The sequence below is a fragment of the Oryctolagus cuniculus genome, chromosome X (assembly GCF_964237555.1).
Source record: "Oryctolagus cuniculus chromosome X, mOryCun1.1, whole genome shotgun sequence".
Taxonomy (NCBI): Eukaryota; Metazoa; Chordata; class Mammalia; order Lagomorpha; family Leporidae; genus Oryctolagus; species Oryctolagus cuniculus.
The window spans coordinates 72362019-72381721 of record NC_091453.1 but is presented as its reverse complement, the minus strand read 5'-3'; the positions used below and the strand labels follow the sequence as shown (position 1 = coordinate 72381721).

The 19703-nt window shown below is 41.1% G+C and overlaps 1 protein-coding gene across 27 annotated transcripts in view; it reads right to left on the bottom strand.

Annotated features, from left to right (window-relative positions):
• The window catches only part of ATRX (ATRX chromatin remodeler), a 201291-nt gene that overhangs the window by 59837 nt on the left and 121751 nt on the right, over positions 1-19703 (bottom strand). For all 27 annotated transcript variants that reach the window (XR_011385580.1, XR_011385579.1, XM_070067077.1 and 24 more), the window contains 2 exons: positions 7892-8045; positions 4579-4685 (listed from right to left, as the gene is read on the bottom strand). Coding sequence is in view for 25 of the 27 variants with exons in the window: in XM_070067077.1 (XP_069923178.1) it covers positions 4579-4685; positions 7892-8045 (261 nt within the window). In the remaining 2 variants the exon portion in view is untranslated. The remainder of the gene's footprint in view (positions 1-4578; positions 4686-7891; positions 8046-19703) is intronic.

The following is a 19703-nucleotide window of genomic DNA, read 5'->3' as shown; positions in this document are numbered from 1 at the left end:
CCTGGCTCCTGCCATCGGATCAGCGCAGTGCGCCGGCCGCATCGCGCTGGCCATTGGAGGGTGAACCAACGGCAAAGGAAGACCTTTCTCTCTGTCTCTCTCTCTCACTGTCCACTCTGCCTGTCAAAAATAAAAAAATAAATAAATAAATAAAAAAGATACCTACATTTGCCTATTTTTTGCAGCACTATGCACAATGACAAAGATATGGAATCAATCTAGATGTCCATCACTATATGAATCGATAAGGAAAATGTGGAAAACATATACAATGCAATATCACTGAGTCATCAAAAGGAATAATATCCTGACATTTGGATTCAAATGGATGTAACTGGAGATAATTATGCTAAGTGAAATGAGCCAGAGACAAATACTTCATGTTCTTTCTTATATACAGAAGTTAGAGAGAGAGAAAAAAAAAGAAAAAAAAAAAGAGATGGACAGATATACATAGTAGAAAAAAGAAACGTGGAGGCCGATGCTGTGGCAGAGTGGTTAAAGACGCCACCTGCAGTCCCAGCTGCTCCACTTCCCATCCAGCTCTCTGCTATGGCCCAGGACAGCAGAGGAAGATGGCCTGAGTTCCTGGGACCTGGCACCCACGTGGGAGACCCAGAAGAAGCTTGAGGCTCCTGGCTTTGCATTGGCGAAGCTCTGGCCACTGCAGCTATCTGGGGAATAAACCAGAGGATGGAAGATACACCCCCTTTCTCTCTCTCTCTGCCTCTCCTTCTCCCTCTCTGTAACTAACTTTCAAATAAATACATAAATCTTATTTTAAAAAGAAAAAAAGAAATGTAGATGCTGTGTTGTTTGGTATACAGCTATTACAAAGGTCTTCATCACTGAACCATACCTCTAACATAATATATCTCTCTCATTTTATGATATTTTCCATGTATTCCACCATATATGATATTAATATATGTACCCTGGCATTCTTTGTGTTTCTATTTCCCTGGGGTATATTAAATTTTGAAACTTCCCAAATCTTTTTGACTGGATGTCTCTCTTACATATCATATACAGCTAGGTATGCTGTGTGACCCTTTCTGAAAATCATTTATTATTATTAATGAAAAACAAAGACAAGTGTTTTTATCCATTAATGATAGAGAAAATACAATTATAGTTCTATAAGAATATATTAAAATGCATTTTCCATTGACTTGAAGTAAATCAATATAAATTATTTAATACAGGCTTGCAGATAATCAAACACTACCAGAACATAAAATCTGAGTGATAAAATTAATACTTACTGATACAGGTATCAGAGAACAATGAAAACTCTTCTCTGACGGGTTGTAAATGTATTTCAAACCAACATGTACTAAATAATTAGCCTCAGTCTTTCAAAATGAAGAATGCTAAACTCTAGGATCTATACAACAAAATAATTGCTTCTTGAGGGCTTGTAATCTCCATGTTAGCCAAGGGGCATATGCTGGATTTTCAAAGGCATTATTCTTTTTCCTTTTTTGAATTTAAAGATTTATTTATTTATTTGAAAGGTAGAGTTACAGAGAGGCAGAGGCAGAGAGAGAACGAGCGAGCGAGGGAGCGAACAAGAGGTATTCCATTTACTGGGCCGATCCAAAGCCAGGAACGAAGAGTTTCTTCCAGGTCTCCCATGCGGGTACAGTGGCCCAATCTTCTACTGCTTTCCCAGACCATAGCAGAGAGCTGGATCAGAAGCAGAGCAACTGTAACCCGAACTGGTGCCCATGTGCGGTGCCGGCACTGCAGGTGGCAGCGTTTCCCAATAAGGGATTTTTTTATATATAAGATTTATTTATTTATCTGAGAGGAAGAATTACAGACAGAAAGAGAGACAGAGAGAGGGGTCTTCCACCTGCTGATTCACTCCCCAAAAGCCCGAAACGGCCAGAACTGGGCCGATCTGAAGCCAGGAGCCAGGAGCTTCCTCCAGGTCTCTCATATGGATGCAGGGGCCCAAGGACATGAATCATTTTCCTTTTTCCAGCCATTAGCAGGGAGCTGGATCAGACGTGGAACAGCCAGGCGGAGGCTTCATCTAGTATGTCAAGGTGCTAACGCCTCAAAGGCATTATTTAAAATATGCATAAACTTGAACTTTGTTTTAATGAACTGTATTGTTTTTAATGTTATAAAAACACACGATAAAATATGTTTAAACTGACTATATTTATAGTCAAATAAAAAATATACATACATACTATACATATATATGTTAAAAGTATACCAATAAGAAGGGAGCCTAGAAACAAAGAAAGGGGAAGAATGAGAATGATCAGTTTTATTAGAAATATAGTGTTTTCTCAAAATTTCTTTTAGGGGCCGTCGCTGTAGCGAAGTGGGTAAAGCCGCCGCCTGCTGAGCCAGCATCACATATGGGCACTGATTGAATTTCCAGCTGCTCCACTTCCGATGCACCTCTCTCCTATGGCCTGGGAAAGCAGTGGAAGGAAGATGGCCCAAGTCCTGGGGTCCCTTCAGCTAAGTGGAATACCCAGAAGAAGCTCCTGGCTCCTGGTTTCACATCGGCGAAGTTCCGGCCATTGTAGCCATCTGGGAAGTGAACCAGTAGATGGAAAACACCTCTCTCTCTCTCTCCCTCCCTCTCTCTGTCAATGCTCTTAAATGAATAAATAAATCTTTTAAAAATTTCATTTAAATCGTTGTCAAATACATCCTTAAGAATTATATACTACTATATATAGTATATATATATACTAATATATACTACTAGTAACTGTGATTATTTAAAAACTTACTATATAATGAAGTTGAACATTTTTTCATTTGATTATTGTTTATAGCCTTTGTCCATTTTCCTACTGAACTGATTTTTTAACTTTTCTTTGAACTGTTGATTTAGTGGAGCATTAAGCCTTTGACTAAAATGTAAATTTAAAATGTTATCTCAAAAATAATCAATAAAATATTAAGTTAAAAAAATTCTCAACGTATAACCAGCACTGAATTGTAAGGAGCACATGAAAAAATTTATCATTATGGCATTATTCCCCATGCAAAAAAAGTACAGATGTCCATATAAGGATAATTTCTTTCAGGGCAGGGCTGTGGTGCAACAGGTTAAATCCCCAGCCTGCAGTGCCAGCATCCTACATGGGCACCAGTTCTAGTCCCAGCTGCTCCTCTTCCGATCCAGCTCTCTGTTATGGCCTGGGAAAGCAGTACAAGATGGCCCAAGTCCCTTCACCTATGTGGGAGACCCACTCATGTCAAGAGCCTCGGGTGATCACTGGCGGATGTCATCAATAAGAGTGTCAATTGTTAAATCAACAACAGGAGTCACTGTGCACTTGTTCCCCATGTAGGACCTCTGTCCTTAATGAGTTGTACTATGAGAATTAAAAGTAAAACGAGTCTCCAAACAGTACTTTATATTTTGTGTGTCTGTATGGGTGCAAACTGTTGAAATCTTTACTTATTATAGAGTTGATCTTCTATATATAATGATAATTAAAAATGAATCTTAATGAAGAATGGGATAGGAGAGGGAGTAGCAGGTGGGAACGGAGTGGAGGTGGGAAGGCGGGTATGGGAGGAAGAACCACTATAATCCAAAAGTCGTACCTATGAAATTTATAGTTATTAAATAAAAGCTTTCTATAAAAAATCATGTGTATAGGGCCGGCACCATGGCTCAGTGGCTAACGCCCTGGCCTGAAGTGCCTACACCCTATATGGGCACTGGTTCTAGTTCCAGCTGCTCCACTTCCGATCCAGCTCTCAGCTATGGCCTAGGATAGCAGTACAAGATGGCCCAAGTGCTTGGGCCCCTGCACCCACGTGGGAGACCCAGAAGAAACTTCTGGCTCCTGGCTTCGGATCTTCACAGTTCCAGCCTGCAGCCAACTGGAGAATGAACCAGCGGATGGAAGACTTACTCTTTCTCTCTTTCTTTCTCTCTCTCTCTCTTTCTTTCTCTCTCTCACTTTCCTTTCAAATAAATAAATCATGTGTAGGCCAGCGCCACGGTTCACTTGGCTAATCCTCCGCCTGCAGCGCCGGCACCCCGGGTTCTAGTCCCAGTTGCTGCGCCAGATTCTATCCCGGTTGCTCCTCTTCCAGTCCAGCTCTCTGCTGGGCCATCCTCCACTGCCTTCCTGGGCCACAAGTCCTGGGGCCCTGCGCCCACATGGGAGACCAGGAGGAAGCACCTGGCTCCTGGCTTCAGATCGGCGCAGCGCACCGGCCGTAGCGGCCATTTTGGGGGTGAACCAACGGAAGGAAGACCTTTCTCTCTGTCTCTCTCTCACTAACTCTGCCTGGCAAAAAAAAAAAAAAATCATGTGTATAAAGTTAATAAAAAATACTTCTGAGTAAAAACTAAAAATGGGAATAGGAGAGGGAAGAGGAAGAGGGGTGGGAAGGTGCATATGATGGAAAGAATCACCACGTTCCTAAAGTTGTAATTACAAAAAAATAAACTTGTAATTATGAAATGTATGAAGTTTGTATTCTCAAAGGTTTCGGGTGGGGGGAGAATATCATCCCATCTAAAAAAAATAAAATGAGACTTTAAAAAAATAAAATTATGATATACAAATGTTTGTAACTTACCTTTATAAATAAGGGGTTTATCTTTATCTTCTGTTTTCTCTCTACTAGCCAATTCAAGAAAATCTTCTATCAAATCCAGAGATATGAGAGACTGGCTGAAAACAAGGCTAAAAAACAGATTAGTGTTCATGGATTAGTAAAGATATCACTACTTTCTAAATCAATCTCAAATTTAATACAATTGTAATAAAAACCAAAATATTATTATTATTTTATAGAAATTAACAAATTGGTTGTAAAATTTAAATAACAATAGCAAGCACAGTTGGGGCAATACAACTTTGAAAAAGATAAAGGAATATCCATATACAAAACAATGAACTCTGGTCTAAACCTCATGCTTTATACAAAAATAAACTCAAAATTGAGACTAAACCTAAGTGGAAAAACTGTATAAAGTTTAGAAGAACACATAAAAGAAAATTTTCATAACAGGATTAGGCAAACAATTCCTTATACAAGACACAAAGTATAGAAAAAAACTTGATAGAATTCAACTTTCTCAAAATTACAAACTTTTGCTCTGCCTAATATATTGATTAGAAAATTCAAATAAAATTCTTCCTACTGAAAGCATTCAAGCAATTCAAAATGATGTGCATTCTGCACTTTGTCATTCCATTCCAACTATGTCTGAAAATTCCTGATTCACTAGCCTAGTAGAGAATCCTTTTTAGCCATGCGAAAACTATGTGAAACTATTTGTTCACATAAACTTTTATGTGGAAGTAAAATAAGTAATAAAAACCAGTTGCTTAAAATAATTTTAACTTATCCCATGATTGCAACAAAAACTACTGTATTAGCAATTTTTCTTTAATAAGTAGACTAGAATTGTGTGAGAAGAAGGAAAAGTGTCTCTGATCCTTTACCCTCTCTCTGCTCTAGGTCACACAACTTGCAGGACTCTAGTAGTTTGAAAACCACTGCTCTGAGAAATGGTGGGGTGGTGCGGGGATCTAAAAAGAATGTAGGAGAGTCTCCTCTCCCATCTATATACAAAAATTTTAGGTTAGAAAAGGTATATAAAAACCATATAACTGTGGCAAGCATGCTTCCTTTAAATGTTGTTTTGATTCTAAAAGCTGTACTAGAGAAGAAAGAGAGGTGCTTATAACTCCAGAAGTTTCTTCAGTACACACTCTTAGATGTCCTCAAATTTAGTAGAACTAAAAAGAGTAAGTGAAGCTATGAAACAGCTCCTAGAGTTAATCATGCATGCATATTTTATTGTATGGCATCCTGAACTCTGCCCTGCTTCAGTGTACTATTCCAAGCTGCCAACTCCCAGTATACTGGTAAGGAAATGAATTGACCCTGGTACTCTGACAACCAAGGTCTATGTCTTAACTTATTTTCTAAACTAACAATTCAAAGTAATTCAACCATCATAAAACAGGAGGACATAAAAATAGGAGGACATCTAAAATGAACATAGTAGAAGAAATTCCTGCAGTGAGTAGGAAAAGCCCACTAAAACCCTCCTATATTCTTAGAATTCTGATACTCAAAAATTAACTTTTTATATTCAGAAATTTCTTTAAAAGCTATTAATTTATCTATTTGAGAGAGAGAGAGGCAAACAGAGAAAACTCCTATCCTCTGGTTCATTCTACCTACCCACATACCCCCACACTCAAGTACCCACAATAACTGGGGCTGGGGCAGGATAAAACAGGAGCCAGGAGGCAGGAACTCAATCCACTTCACCCATATGAAAGGTAGGAATCCACTTGATATCTTGAGACACCATCACTGCCTCCCAGGGTTTGTATTAACAGTAAGCTGCAGTCAGAGCAGAGTTGGGTATTGAACTCATGCACTCTGATATGTGGTATTGAACTCTTAAGCACTAAGCCAAGTAAGTGCCTTCCCCTAAAACTCAATTTTAAACCACAGAAGTTGATCACAGAAAAAGCACCTCTACAACAATAGTCTCTTCAGACATTTGCAGAACTCTGCACACAAATATCCACTTCCTACTTGACATCCCTCACCTAACAGGCATCTCAAACTTAACACAGCTAGAGCAGAGCTCTGTGTTAGCTCCTCTCTAATCTTCTCCGAAATAAATAATACTATAATCCACCAGCCACTTAAGCTAGTAGCCTAGAATCATTCTTCAACTGTATTCTCCTTACTGCCCTGTATTTACTCTATCAAGTCTTATTTCTACCCCAAAACATAGCCTTTAATTTCACTAGTACCACTCTAAATCAATATTATCCTGTACTTGAACCATTTGATTTTGTATAAATAAAGCAGCAATGTGCAAACAATATAACTTTTAGTGAGCACTTACCTAGGTGCCAAGTACAGTAGGCAATAAAATAGTCTGAGTCTTCAAATAGCTTACTATTCCATAAAAAGACAAACCTGCTAGAAAGTGTTAGGAGTTTATTAAAATGCAGTATAGGTATGTAACTGAAGGTCTGCCTCTTTACAGAGAGTTAAAGGAATTAAATTTGTTTTTTTTTCCAGATAAAAGATTATTTTAGCCTTCTGTTAATTATTATTAAAAAGTATTACAGGGGCCAGTGCTGCAGCCTAGAAGGTTAAGCCTCCACCTGCAATGCTGGCATCCCATATGGATGCAAGTTCGAGTCCTAGCTGCTCCACTTCTGATCCAACTCCCTGCTAATGTGCCTGGGAAAACAGCATAAGATTGCCCAAATACCAGATGGCCCAAATCCTCGGACTCCTACATCCATATGGGAGACCTGAAGAAGCTCATGGCTCTGACTTGGCCCAGCCCAGGACATTGTGACCATTTGGGGAGTGAACCAGCAGACAGAAGATTCTCTCTCCCTCGTCTCTGCCTTTCAAATAAGTAAATAATCTTGAAAAAAACTGCATTGCAACTATTTTTTATGAAAATGTTTTATAAAATATACGTTAAGATTAGGGAAGGAGATGTAGAGAACAGAAAGATGGAACAAATGGTATCAGTAAAACAAGCATGAACAAAAGACAAAGGAGAAATGAGGAATACTCAAAGAGGTTATTAAATTAAGTCTCTAACAGATGTTCACCAGATTTGAAGATGGCAAATCATAGATAACAACTGAAAGCTTGCCTGAAGGAATTAAGTTAAAGGTGCAGTAGCTCTAAGTGGAAAACAGGACTGAAGAAAATAATTTGAATATGCAGCTTATGAAGAAGGTGGCTGTTTCTATTGGCCTAGCACTATAGTAATCAAAGAAATTACATCTTTGGCTAAGAAGAAAACATAAATTTGTTCAAATATATTGTTTAAACAACAGAAAGGTTATCAAAGAGTCTGCTCAAATAATAAATATAAGAAAGAACTTACACTTTATCTCCAATTTCCTCTGCCATCCGAAGAATTTCAAAGAGAAGTACCATTTTTCCAGAATGTTCTAAAATCTCAGCATCAGCATCTGTAACAAAATCTTTGTACCAATCTGGAGCTGGGCTGCTTGGATTAGAAGAGGAAGTAGCTTTACCTAAATAAAATAAATGGAACATACATAAGTAGGTATATTAGGAAAGAAAGCAAATGATGCCGATGAAGGCAGAAAAGGACCAATGCAAGGATAGAGTAAGAAAAACAGAATGACCGGGACTTGGGTGCGGGGACAGAAAAATAGACAGACACACAAGCAGGCACCCATGCAGAAAAACCATGGTAAGAGAGAGCAATCTACATTGACATAGAAAGGCACAAAGTGGGAAACAAGGGAAGCCTTTGGGATAAACACAAAGTGAGCATAAGCAAGAGACAGACTTCAGAGAATCGAAGTATGAGAGATAGATTCTGCAGATAGGATGGGGAGCTCAGAAAGACAAGAGGCCCCAGAGAGAAATTCTCTCAGTCTAAAATGAGTAAAACTCCCCCCTTTCCAAGCACACCCCAGCAGACAAGAAACAAGAGCATCTGAGAGAAGCAGAGAGACTCAGAGATCAATAGGGAAAAAGACTTTGGGGTAAGAAAACATTTCACCACGCTACCAAAATCCTAGAAAACACAAATAAGGATTGCTCTTAGAATCACTTTATTACATTAAATTATTTTCTGATTTTTCCTCAAACTTTTGACTATAAAAAGAAAGCAGCACAAAATAATCCATTAAAGAATCAAATACAGTGAGATAAAAAATTAGCAATATATAGGTTTTATTTGTTTAAATATAATTTAAGCAGTAGCTTTTGAAGGCAATGTAGTTAAAAAGTAGTAATTTTGTTATAAAACATTTTTAAGTCATCACATGAATATACCCCACTTTATTCTCCTGCTCACAAACATCTGGATTCTTTTTATTTTTGGCTACTATGAAATAACTTCAATGAATATTCAATTTTGTTGAGTTATACTTTCATCAAATAATGTCCATTTAAGTTGTAAATTGTCTGGCACCAAGTTATATTTAAAATTTTTAAAATATCATGTTAGGGGCCCACACTGTGGCGTAGTGGGCAAAGCCACTGCCTATATCCCATATGGGCGCCAGTTCGAGTCCTGGCTGCTCTGCTTCCAGTCCAGCTCTCTGCTGTGGCCTGGGAAAGCAATACAAGATGGTCCCAGTCCTTGGGCCCCTGCACCTGCGTGGTAAGACCCAAAGGAAGATCCTGGCTCCTGGCTTCAGATCAGTGCGGCTCCTGCCATTGCAGCCAATTGAAGAGTGAATCATCGGATGGAAGACCCCCCCCATCCCCCGCCTTTCCTTCTTTCTCTGTGTAACTCTGACTTTCAAATAAATAAATAAATCTTTAAAAAAAAAAACAAACAAAAAAAAAAGGATTCAGCAACCCTCGACAAAAAAAGTTTATAAAGAAAAAAAAAAGATTCAGTGGGTCCAGCGTTGTTGCACAGTGTAAAGGTTAAAGTCATGGCCTGCAACGTCGGAATTCTATATGGGCACCAGTTCGAGTAACAGCTGTTACACTTCTGATCCAGTTCCCTACTAATGTGCCTGGAAAAGCAGCAGAAAATGGTCCAAGATCTTGGGTTCCTGTCCCCATGGGGAGACCTAGAGGAAGCTCTTGACTCCTGGCTTCAGCCTAGTTCAGCCCCAGTCATTGTGGCTATCTGGGGAGTGAACCAGCAGATAGAAGATCTCTGTCTGTCTACTCTTCTCTATCTCTCTCTCTCTGTAACTCTGCCTTTCAAATAAATAAATAAATCTTAAATAAATGATTTAGCTTTAACAAAGGATTCTAAGAACTAAATGAGGCTTGATGATTTATATACTGACCCCAGGGTAGATGGAAATCAACAAGTGCTAGTCTCAAGAGTAGGGTAACTCTAAGAATTCCACAGCACATCTTCTTCAACCTATTGTTTATCAGTTCCCGCTTTGTGTCTGGGCTCTAGAGATTTCTATTATTTTTAGACAATTCACTACATATATATTCAAGCCACAATGAACTAGTGCTTAAAGATGCCAAATACTTTTATGATCCATACTTTTCCTTGAATTAATTCCTTAATGTTCTCTCCTCCTTTGCCAGGAAAAAAAATCTATTCAACCCTTACTAACCTTTAAGAGTCAGCTCAAATTTCATCATATCAGAAAAGCCTCCTTGCAATTGTTGGCCCTTTGCTGCTTTCTGAGAACACAAATGGTAGAGTCCCCAGTATTGATAAGAAAACTCCTGACAACAGTGGTTCACTGTTTGTACAATGTGGTTTATTCTGAACACCCAATGTTCCCTGTGGGAATCTGGAATTTAGAATGAGCCAACAGACAGCGTCTACATGAAGAGCCCCCAGTAAAAAACTTGGGAACTTAGTCTATAACGAGCATCTTTTACAGTGAAAACTTCACAAATAATGTGACTCATTGTGACTGAGCACCAAATAGAGCCCAAACTAGCATGCTTTCCACAGGCAGAGGACTCTTGTAAGGTTTTACTTGGTTTGCACCCAACTTTACCTCATTTTTCTTTTTGTGTCTTTTTATTGTATTAAATAATAATACTGAATATGATTATATCCTGAGTCCTGTGTGTGAGGTTTTCTAGTGAACCTGGGGGTAAGTCTTGGTAACTACTGACACATAGCTGATCAAACAAATGTTGAATACATTCCTTTTAACAATTAGCCAACTGGTAAATCATCACTCATTTAGAGAATTCTATACTTCTATAGGTTGCACACAATGTCTACAATGGTTACCAAAATGTAGAGGACATCTGAACTAAAAAAATCCTTGCAAATATTGCAGCTAGATAGATAAGCAATCTCAATACAGAGGATAGGTTACAATTTCTGGGCAAATACAATGGGTTCCACTATAATTTTTACCTTACTGGATAAGATCATAATACCTTACAGTAATGACTAAAATAAATCACCCAAAGAAATAAGTGTTACTCCAATTAGTAAGTATCCTGGGAATAGGCACATCTCATTTTATTTCATTGTGCTTGACTGCTTTGGTGGATATTTGGATTTTTTTTTTTTTACAAATTGTGAGGTTTATATTTGGGCGGGCATAGGTTAAGATACTTGTGATCCCATAATAGAGTACTGGAGTTCAACACCTGGCACTGATTTTTTTTTTTTTTGGACAGGCAGAGTTAGACAGTGAGAGAGAGACAGAGAGAAAGGTCTTCCTTCCGTTGGTTCACCCCCCAAATGGCAGCCAAGGCTGGCGCTGCGCCGATCCAAAGCCAGGAGCCAGGTGCTTCCTCCTGGTCTCCCATGCGGGCTGGCACTGATTCTGACTTCAGCTTCCTGCTAATGCAGCCCTTGGGAGGCAGTGGTGATGGTTCAAATAACTAGGTTCCTGCCACCCATGTGGGAGACCTGGATTGAGTTCCAGCTCCTTCCATTAGCTTGCCCAAGTCCCAGCTGTTGTAGGCATCTGTCTTCTCCCCTCCCCCTCACCCCTCCCCTCCTTCCCTCCCTGTCTCTCAAAGAAGTCTGTGGCAAATCTGCATCAAGCAAGTCTATCAGAGCCCCTTTCACAATAGTATGCATTCACTTCATTTCTCTGTATCACATTTTGGCAATTCTCATAATATTTAAAACTCTTCTATTACTATGTTATGATGAGCTCTGAGCAAAGATATTTGATGTGGGGCAGGTGTTTGACACAGAGGTTGAGATGGTGCTTGGGAACACCACATCCCGCACTCAGTGCCTGGGCTCAAATACTGGCTTTGTTTCCATCCGTTGTTTCCAATTCCAACTTCTTGCTAATGTGCACCCTGGGAGGCAGAAAATGGTGGCTCAAATAGTTGGGTCCCCCTACTACCCTCACGGGAGACCCAGAATTATGTGCTATTTACAAGCTTCAGCCTGGCTATTGCTAGCATTTAGAAAGTGAATCAGTTGCTGTTTCTCTGCCTTTCCAATGAAAGATCAATACTAATCAGATATATAAATGAAGATCTTTGATGTACACCTATAATTGTTTTAGGGTACCATAAATTATACCCATATAAGAGAGCAAACTTAATGCTGGGGGGGGGGGGGGCGCGCTGGCACTGTGGCATAGCAGGTTAACACCCTGGCCTGCAGTGCCAGCATTCCATATGGGTGCCAGTTTGAGACCCGGCTGCTCCACTTCCGACCCAGCTCTCTGCTGTGGCCTGGGAGGGCAGTGGAGGATGGCCCAAGTCCTTGGGCCCCTGCATCCACATGGGAGACCCGGAAGAAGCTCCTGGCTCTTGGCTTCGGATCGGCGCAGCTCCGGCCATTGCAGCCAATTGGGGAGTGAACAAGGAGATGGAAGATCTCTTTCTCTGTCTCTCCCTCCCTCCCTCTGTGTAACTCTGACTTTCAAATAAATACATCTTTAAATAAAAAAAAATGCTGTATGTGTTCTGATTGTTCCACCAACTCACTAAGCTTTGTCTTTCTCACCAGGCCTCTCTAATCTTCAAGACACACAATATTAAAGTAGGCTAATAACCCCACAATGGCCTCTAGTGTTCAAGTGAAAGGAAGAGCTGCACATTTCCACTTTAAATCAAAAGCTAGAAACAAGTGGACAGAATAAGATGGCAGCTGAGTAAGGTTTGATTGTCTCCTCACATAAACACCAATTTGAACACATATTCACGTAACAAACAACCTTCACAAGAGCTAAGGAAGTCAGGTGAGAGAACACAGTTCCTGATTTTAGCATAATGAGACAAGACACATTGAAGAAGGCAAGAAAGAAAGTTTCCTGATATCACCCCTGCCCCAACTCCAGGCAGCACAACTTGGAGAGAGGTGATCCTGCTAAGGGGAAGGAGAAGGAATTAAATCCAAACCTTCCACTTGAAACGCAGTACCAAACCAGCAACAGTATAACCTAGTATCAGGGCCCCTTGACTCCTTCTCCCAGGTCAGCACCTGCAGACTGAGTCTCTGGATCAGAGAACAAAGGGACTACCTCTAACCACTCCTTCCCCATACTCAGGAAAATGAAGCAAGAATTCCAGGTGCTGGAGAAGCAGGGTAGGGAAGTGAATATAAGACTTACCTTTAGAGCTCCATTACTGCAGTGAGACTCAGCATCAGATACAGTCCAAAGTTCCCTATCCCCAAGGCAAGAGCTCACAGATATAGCCTCCACAACTGCCCCAGCAACAAGCAGAAATCTGTGCCTGAGTTTGGAAAGACTCATGTTTAGAGTTTGAGTGCTAAGCCAGCTGAATGCAGGCCTAACACACACCCCAGGGACTATGCCCATCTCTGTGGCTGAGAAACCCATGTGAGTCAGCTTAGTATTAGCCTGGGTGGTAAAGGGACTGCTTCTACCACTACTCTGCCAATCTCAGGTTGAAAGGGAAGAGTTAGATTTCATTCGAAGAGGATTAGGGTAAAAAAAACTGAGCATAGGGCATTGCCTTAGAGCTCAGGTCAGACCTGTCACAGTGAGACTGAGCAACAAATAGAGCCCAAAGTCCCCTATCTTCAGTATGACAGTCACAGGTGGAGTCTTTGGACCTGCACCCCAGTAGGATGGTCTCATGTTTTGCCCTTTATCATAGCCAGTGTGACATGGTTTAATTTAAGCCTGGGTTGCCAAGGGACTATCTCTATTAGTTCTCATCCAACAAGAGACAGCAAGGAACAAGGCTTCAGTTACTGGAAAGTAGAGCATAAAAGTGATCCCAGGACTAGTGTCGGGACCTAGTGTTGAGCTAGCAAATCCTAAAACTGGGCAGATCCCAATGGTCTCCATCAGGTCAGCAACTGCAGACAGAGCCTCTGGACTCGTCCCAGTGCCAAGTAGAAACCTGTGGTACCAGTCTGTCAGACTTAAATTCCAGCATCAAATGTAGTAGACACAAACCATTACACCATCTCAACATAAGGCAGCCCACAGCAGCATGGGCCTGGGTCCTACCCAAGGACTGTGCAGGTCTCACTGGCTGTGAGCTCTGAGTGTGATCTAATATGGCATTGGTTGCCACAGCACTGCCCACCTCATTCTTCCTCCAACTTCAGGCAGCAAAATATGGACAGAATAGCTGACCATCTGAGAGAAGAGAAGGGGGGGTGAGTGTCAATTCATTACAGAGGAAACCGGGGGCCAGTCCCTACACAGTGAGGACCAGAGCCAGGCATAATTCTATGGTGTCTGACTATAGGCCAATGTCTGTGGATGAGATATCCGGGCAAAATTCCAGATCCAGGCAAAGAGGTGTAGAGATAGGCAAACCTTTTTTAGACACTTCTAATTCAATCTAAATATCACTTCCAAATGCAGATTAGCAATAAATCTGGGATGGAACGCCCTCTAGTGGTGAAATAGAGATAAAATTACAACAGCAGAGTCGGAGAAACATTGAAATAGGGTGTCATCTAGGGCTGAAATAGCTGAAGTACCCGCAGACTCAGAGAAAATAAGCAGAATGTTTAAAATTTCTAAAAGAACAGGCATAAAAAAGATTATACAAAATGCAAAAAGTACCTAATTTTTCGATACACAGATGATGTCATATACAAACAAGCATCAAGCAACTTCATGGAACTATGACTTCATCTGAGAAACAAAAAAACTTATAAGACAGCAAATGATAGCTGCAAACTCCGAGATGCAGAACTCAAAAGAACTCTTTAAAGCAAACTTGAGCTTCAAGAAAACAATGACTCAACATTCTATATGTGAAACCTGAGAGAGGGGCTGGCACTGTGGCTTAGAAGAAAAAATCACCACCTGCAGTGCCGCCATCCCCTATGGGAACCGGTTTGAGTCCCAGCTGCTCCACTTTTGATCCAGCTCTCTGTTATGGCCTGGAAAAGCAGTGGAAGATGGCCCAAGTCCTTTAGAGCCTGCACACGCATGGGAGAACCAGAGGAAGTTCCTGGCTCTTGGCTTCGGATTGGCACAGTTCCGATCAATGCAGCCAATTGGGGAGTGAACCAGCGGATAGAAGTCCTCCCCCCTCCCACCCCTCCTTGCATAATGCCACTAAGAACATTAATGATTCATGAGAGAAGGTCAACATATCAACATTAACGGGAGTTTGGAAGCAGGTGACCCCAAATCTCACATATGACTTTGTGAGATTTCAAACCAGTCGAAAGTAACTAAAAATGAAACCTGAGTTGATTCTTGTGGATCAAGAAAGAAGAAAGTTTCTTGAGATGGAATACATTCCTGGTAAAAATGCTTAAATGATAACAAGAGCTCAGAATATTACATAAAAGAAATTGATGACAAAGTGGAAGGGTTGGAGAGGATTGATTCCAATATTAAAATTTCTATTGTGGGTAAAATACTATCAAATTGCTATAGCATTAAGTTCTGCTGTGAAAACATGCATCAAAAAACAGGTCAGTAGATGGAGCAAAATTCATTATCAAATTTTAAGAAAGTGTCATACACAGCCTAACCTTCAGCAATCATCACCCATATCAAGGAAGTCAGTGGCCTTACACAGCATGGCAAGAGTCTACCAGTTGAAAGACTATGACTCAGTGCAGGTTCAGATGACTTGCATTTGTAGCAATAATGTCTTTTTAAATTAATGTAGGTATATTTATTAGACATGTTATTATATACTTATTAGACATGTAATATCACCATTTATGCCTGAAGGAAATTAAAACTTACAGATACAGCATTGTGAATTTTCTTATTTTATCATCCACATGGATTGTGAATTTCTGTTGCAACTGAGGGAAGTGTGTACATATATATATACACACACATATATATACATAATACATGTACATGCACATACATAACAAATGATTTCACTAAGTACCTGCTTGATCAAATCAAAGGAAAGGGGCTGGCACTATAGCACAGTCAGTAAAGCGACAACCTATAGTGCTAGCACCAGTTCAAGTCTCAGCTGCTCCAATTCTGATCCTGCTCTCTGCTATAGCCTGGGAAAGCAGCAGAAGATGCTCTGAGTCCTATGGCCCCTACATCTGCATGGAAGACACAGAAGAGGCTCCTGGCTCCTGGTGCCAGGTCGGCCCAACTCTGGCCACTGTGGCCATTTGGAGAGTGAATCAACAGATGGAAGACCTCTCTCTATCTCTCTGCCTCTGCCTCTCTGTAACTCTGCCTTTCAAATAAATAAATAAATCTTAAAGGGGGAGGGGGCAAGTGGTGTGGCACAGCAGGTTGGGCTGCCATGTAAGATGTCCACATCCCATATGGGCACTGGCTGGAGTCTCGAATATATCACTTCCAATCCAGCTCCCTGCTAATTAGCCTGGAAATCAGCAGAAGGTGCCATAAGGTTCTGGGCCTCTGCACCCATGTGGAAGACCCAGTTAAGGTTGTAGGTTCCTGGCTTTATCCTAGCCTAGCCCTGACCATTGAAGCCATTTAGGGAATGAATCAGTAGATGGAAGCACGTGCTCTCTCGATCTCTCTTTCTATTTCACCCTCTCTAATTTTGCCTTTTAAAATAAATAAATAAATTTTTAAAAAGAAAGTAAAAACAAATAGAAAAGTAAGACAGGGCTTTAAAAAGTTCATAAAAAAATAAAAGATAAAGTCCATTTTGGTGCAAAAAAGTTTCAAATCCCTGTTTAGTCTTTTCATAAAACTTTTCACTTGGATTTCTATCAAAATAAATTTGGATTTCAAAAGTTTTTTGTATCAAAATGAATTTATTTTTCAGTTCTACTTTCTACAACTGTTGAAATACCTTATATACCTTCATCCTTAAATACTTGATGTATTTTAAGTAAATAAATGATCTGTTATTGCATTGACAAGAAACACTGTAGATTTAAAAAGAAACTATCCAATCATTAAAAGCATTAAGTGTGGGGCCGGCACTGCGGCACAGCCGCCAACTACAGTGCCGGCATCCCATATGGGCGCTGGTTAGAGTCCCAGCTGCTCCACTTCCCATCCAGCTCTCTGCTATGGCCTGGGAGAGCAGTAGAAGATGGCCCAAGTGCTTGGGCCCCGGCACCCACGAGGGAGACCTGGAAGAAGCTCCTGGCTTTGAACAGGCACAGCCCCGGCTGTTGTGGCCAATTGGGGAGTGACACAGCGGATGGAGGACTGCCCCCCCCACCTCCTCTCTATGTGTAACACTGACTTTCAAAATAAATAAATAAATAAAATATTTAAAAAAAAAAACACATTAAGTGTACGTATACTAGACAGAATAGCGCTGTGGTTTGTAACGTCTGAAATGGGAGAAATTTGATTCGAAACAACATTTTTTGTTGAGATATGGTAGGGGCAGGTATTTGGCACAGTGGTTAAGACAACACTTGCAATGTCTACATGTCTTTTCAGAATACCTGGGTTTGAGTACCAGCTACATTCCCTATGCTAGCTTACTGCTAATGTGCAAACAGCTGGTGATGGCTAAGTGGTTGGAGCCCAGTTACACATGGGAGGGACCCAGACTGAATACCCAACTCCCAGTTTTGGCCTGGCTCAGCCCCAATTATGACGTGCATTTGAAGAACAAAACAGTCCATGGGAGATTGCTCTCACTCTGTCTCTGCCTTTCAAATATGCAAAAGAAAAAAAAAAAGAGCACTACAGTAGTAGAGACTTTAAGAGGTATGAGACAGCTGGCAGCGCAGCTCACTTGGCTAATCCTCTGCCTGCAGTGCCAGATTCTGTCCCGGTTGCTCCTCTTCCAGTCCAGCTCTCTGCTGTGGCCCAGGAGTGCAGTGGAGGAAGGCCCAGGTCCTTGGGCCCTGCACCCGCATGGGAGACCAGGAGGAAACACCTGATTCTTGGCTTCGGATCGGTGTAGCGCCAGCCGTGGTGGCCATTTGGGGAGTGAACCAACGGAAGGAAGACCTTTCTCTCTGTCTCCCTCTCTCTCACTGTCTAACTCTCCCAGGCAAAAAAGAAAAAAAAAAGAGATAATTACACTATAAGATGGATGAATGCTTTCCTCAGGACAGCAATTTTTTTTTAAAGATTTATTTATTTATTTGAAAGTCAGAGTTACAAAGAGACAGAAAAAGAGGCAGAGAGAGAAGCAGAGAGAGAGGTCTTCCTTCTGCTGGATCACTCCCCAATTGGCCGTAATGGCCGGAGCTGCGCCAATCCAAATCCAGGAGCTAGGAGCTTCTTCCAGGTCTCCCACATGGGTGCAGGGGCCCAAGGACTTGGGCCATCTTCTACTGCTCTCCCAGGCTATAGCAGAGAGCTGGTTCGGAAGTGGAGCAGCCAGGACTCAAACCAGTGCCCATATGGGATGCCGGCACTGCATTACCCATTATACCACAGCGCCGGTCACAAGGACAGCAATTGTTATACAGCAAGGCTACCCCACAGCTTTTGCCTTTCTCACACACACATCTACTTCTCTTAAATTGACACTGCATAGGCCATCACTAGATGCAACTGCCGAATCTTTTAAATCCCCAGCCTCCACAACTGCAACCCAAAACAAACTTCGTTTTTTATAAAGCATCCAGTACCAGGCATTATATTACAGCAACAGAAAATGGACTAAGACAAATAGTAAGCTCCAAGAATGCATTTTGTTCATGCATTTAACCTGAGCTTATAAAACAGTACCTGGCATATGTAAGCACTCAAATATTTGCTGAATGAATAAATATGGTACATTAGTGATTAACAGAATACCCATGCGAAAAATTATATAAACTTTAAAATGTAAATGTTTACCAGTTAAGCTTACTCTAATAAATAATAAATCTAATACTTCGAAGGAATTTATAGACAGAAAAATTTCCTCTTAATAAAACACTAGCACAGAAATGAGGATACTGTAAGGTAAACTTAAATGACTTATTTAAAATGCTATTTCTCAGAAAAATCAGAAAGTTAATGCTGAAGAATTAAAACGGGAGTTCTTTGAAATGAAAATGATGTAGTAAAATAATGTTATAGGCCGGCGCTGCGGCTCACTAGGCTAATCCTCCGCCTTGCAGCGCCGGCACACCGGGTTCTAGTCCCGGTCGGGGCGCCAGATTCTGTCCCGGTTGCTGCTCTTCCAGGCCAGCTCTCTGCTGTGGCCAGGGAGTACAGTGGAGGATGGTCCAAGTGCTTGGGCCCTGCACCCGCATGGAGACCAGGAGAAGCACCTGGCTCCTGCCATCGGATCAGCGCGGTGCGCCAGCTACAGCGCGCTGGCCACGGCAGCCATTGTTGGGTGAACCAACGGCAAAGGAAGACCTTTCTCTCTCTCTCTCTCTCACTATCCACTCTGCCTGTCAAAAAAAAATAATAATATTATTATACCTCAGAGTCATTTACTTATTTTTAATTATAGATTTATTTATTTATTTGAAAGGCAGAGCAACAAAGAAGCAGAGGCAGAGACAGAGCAAAGTCTTCCATCTGCTGGTTCACTCTCCAAATGGTTGCAATGTTCAGGGCTGTACCAATGTGAAGCCAGGAGTCAGGAGCTTCTTCCAGGTCTCCCATGTGGATTCTGGGCACAAAAGACTTAGGCCATCTTCCACTGCTTTCCCAGGCCATGGCAGAGAGCTGAATCAGAAGTGGAGCAGCCAGGACTCAAACTGGCGCCCATATGGGATGCCAGCACTGCAGGTGGCAGCTTTATGTGTACACCACAGCACCAGACCCAAGCCATCTACTTATTTAATATACCTTCTATAATATATGACCACTTAATATTTCTTATTCAGTCTTTCTTACATGTACTTTTTTTAAAAAATATTTATTTGTATATTTGAAAGTCAGAGTTACACAGAGAGAGGAGAGGCAGAGAGAGATAGGTCTTCC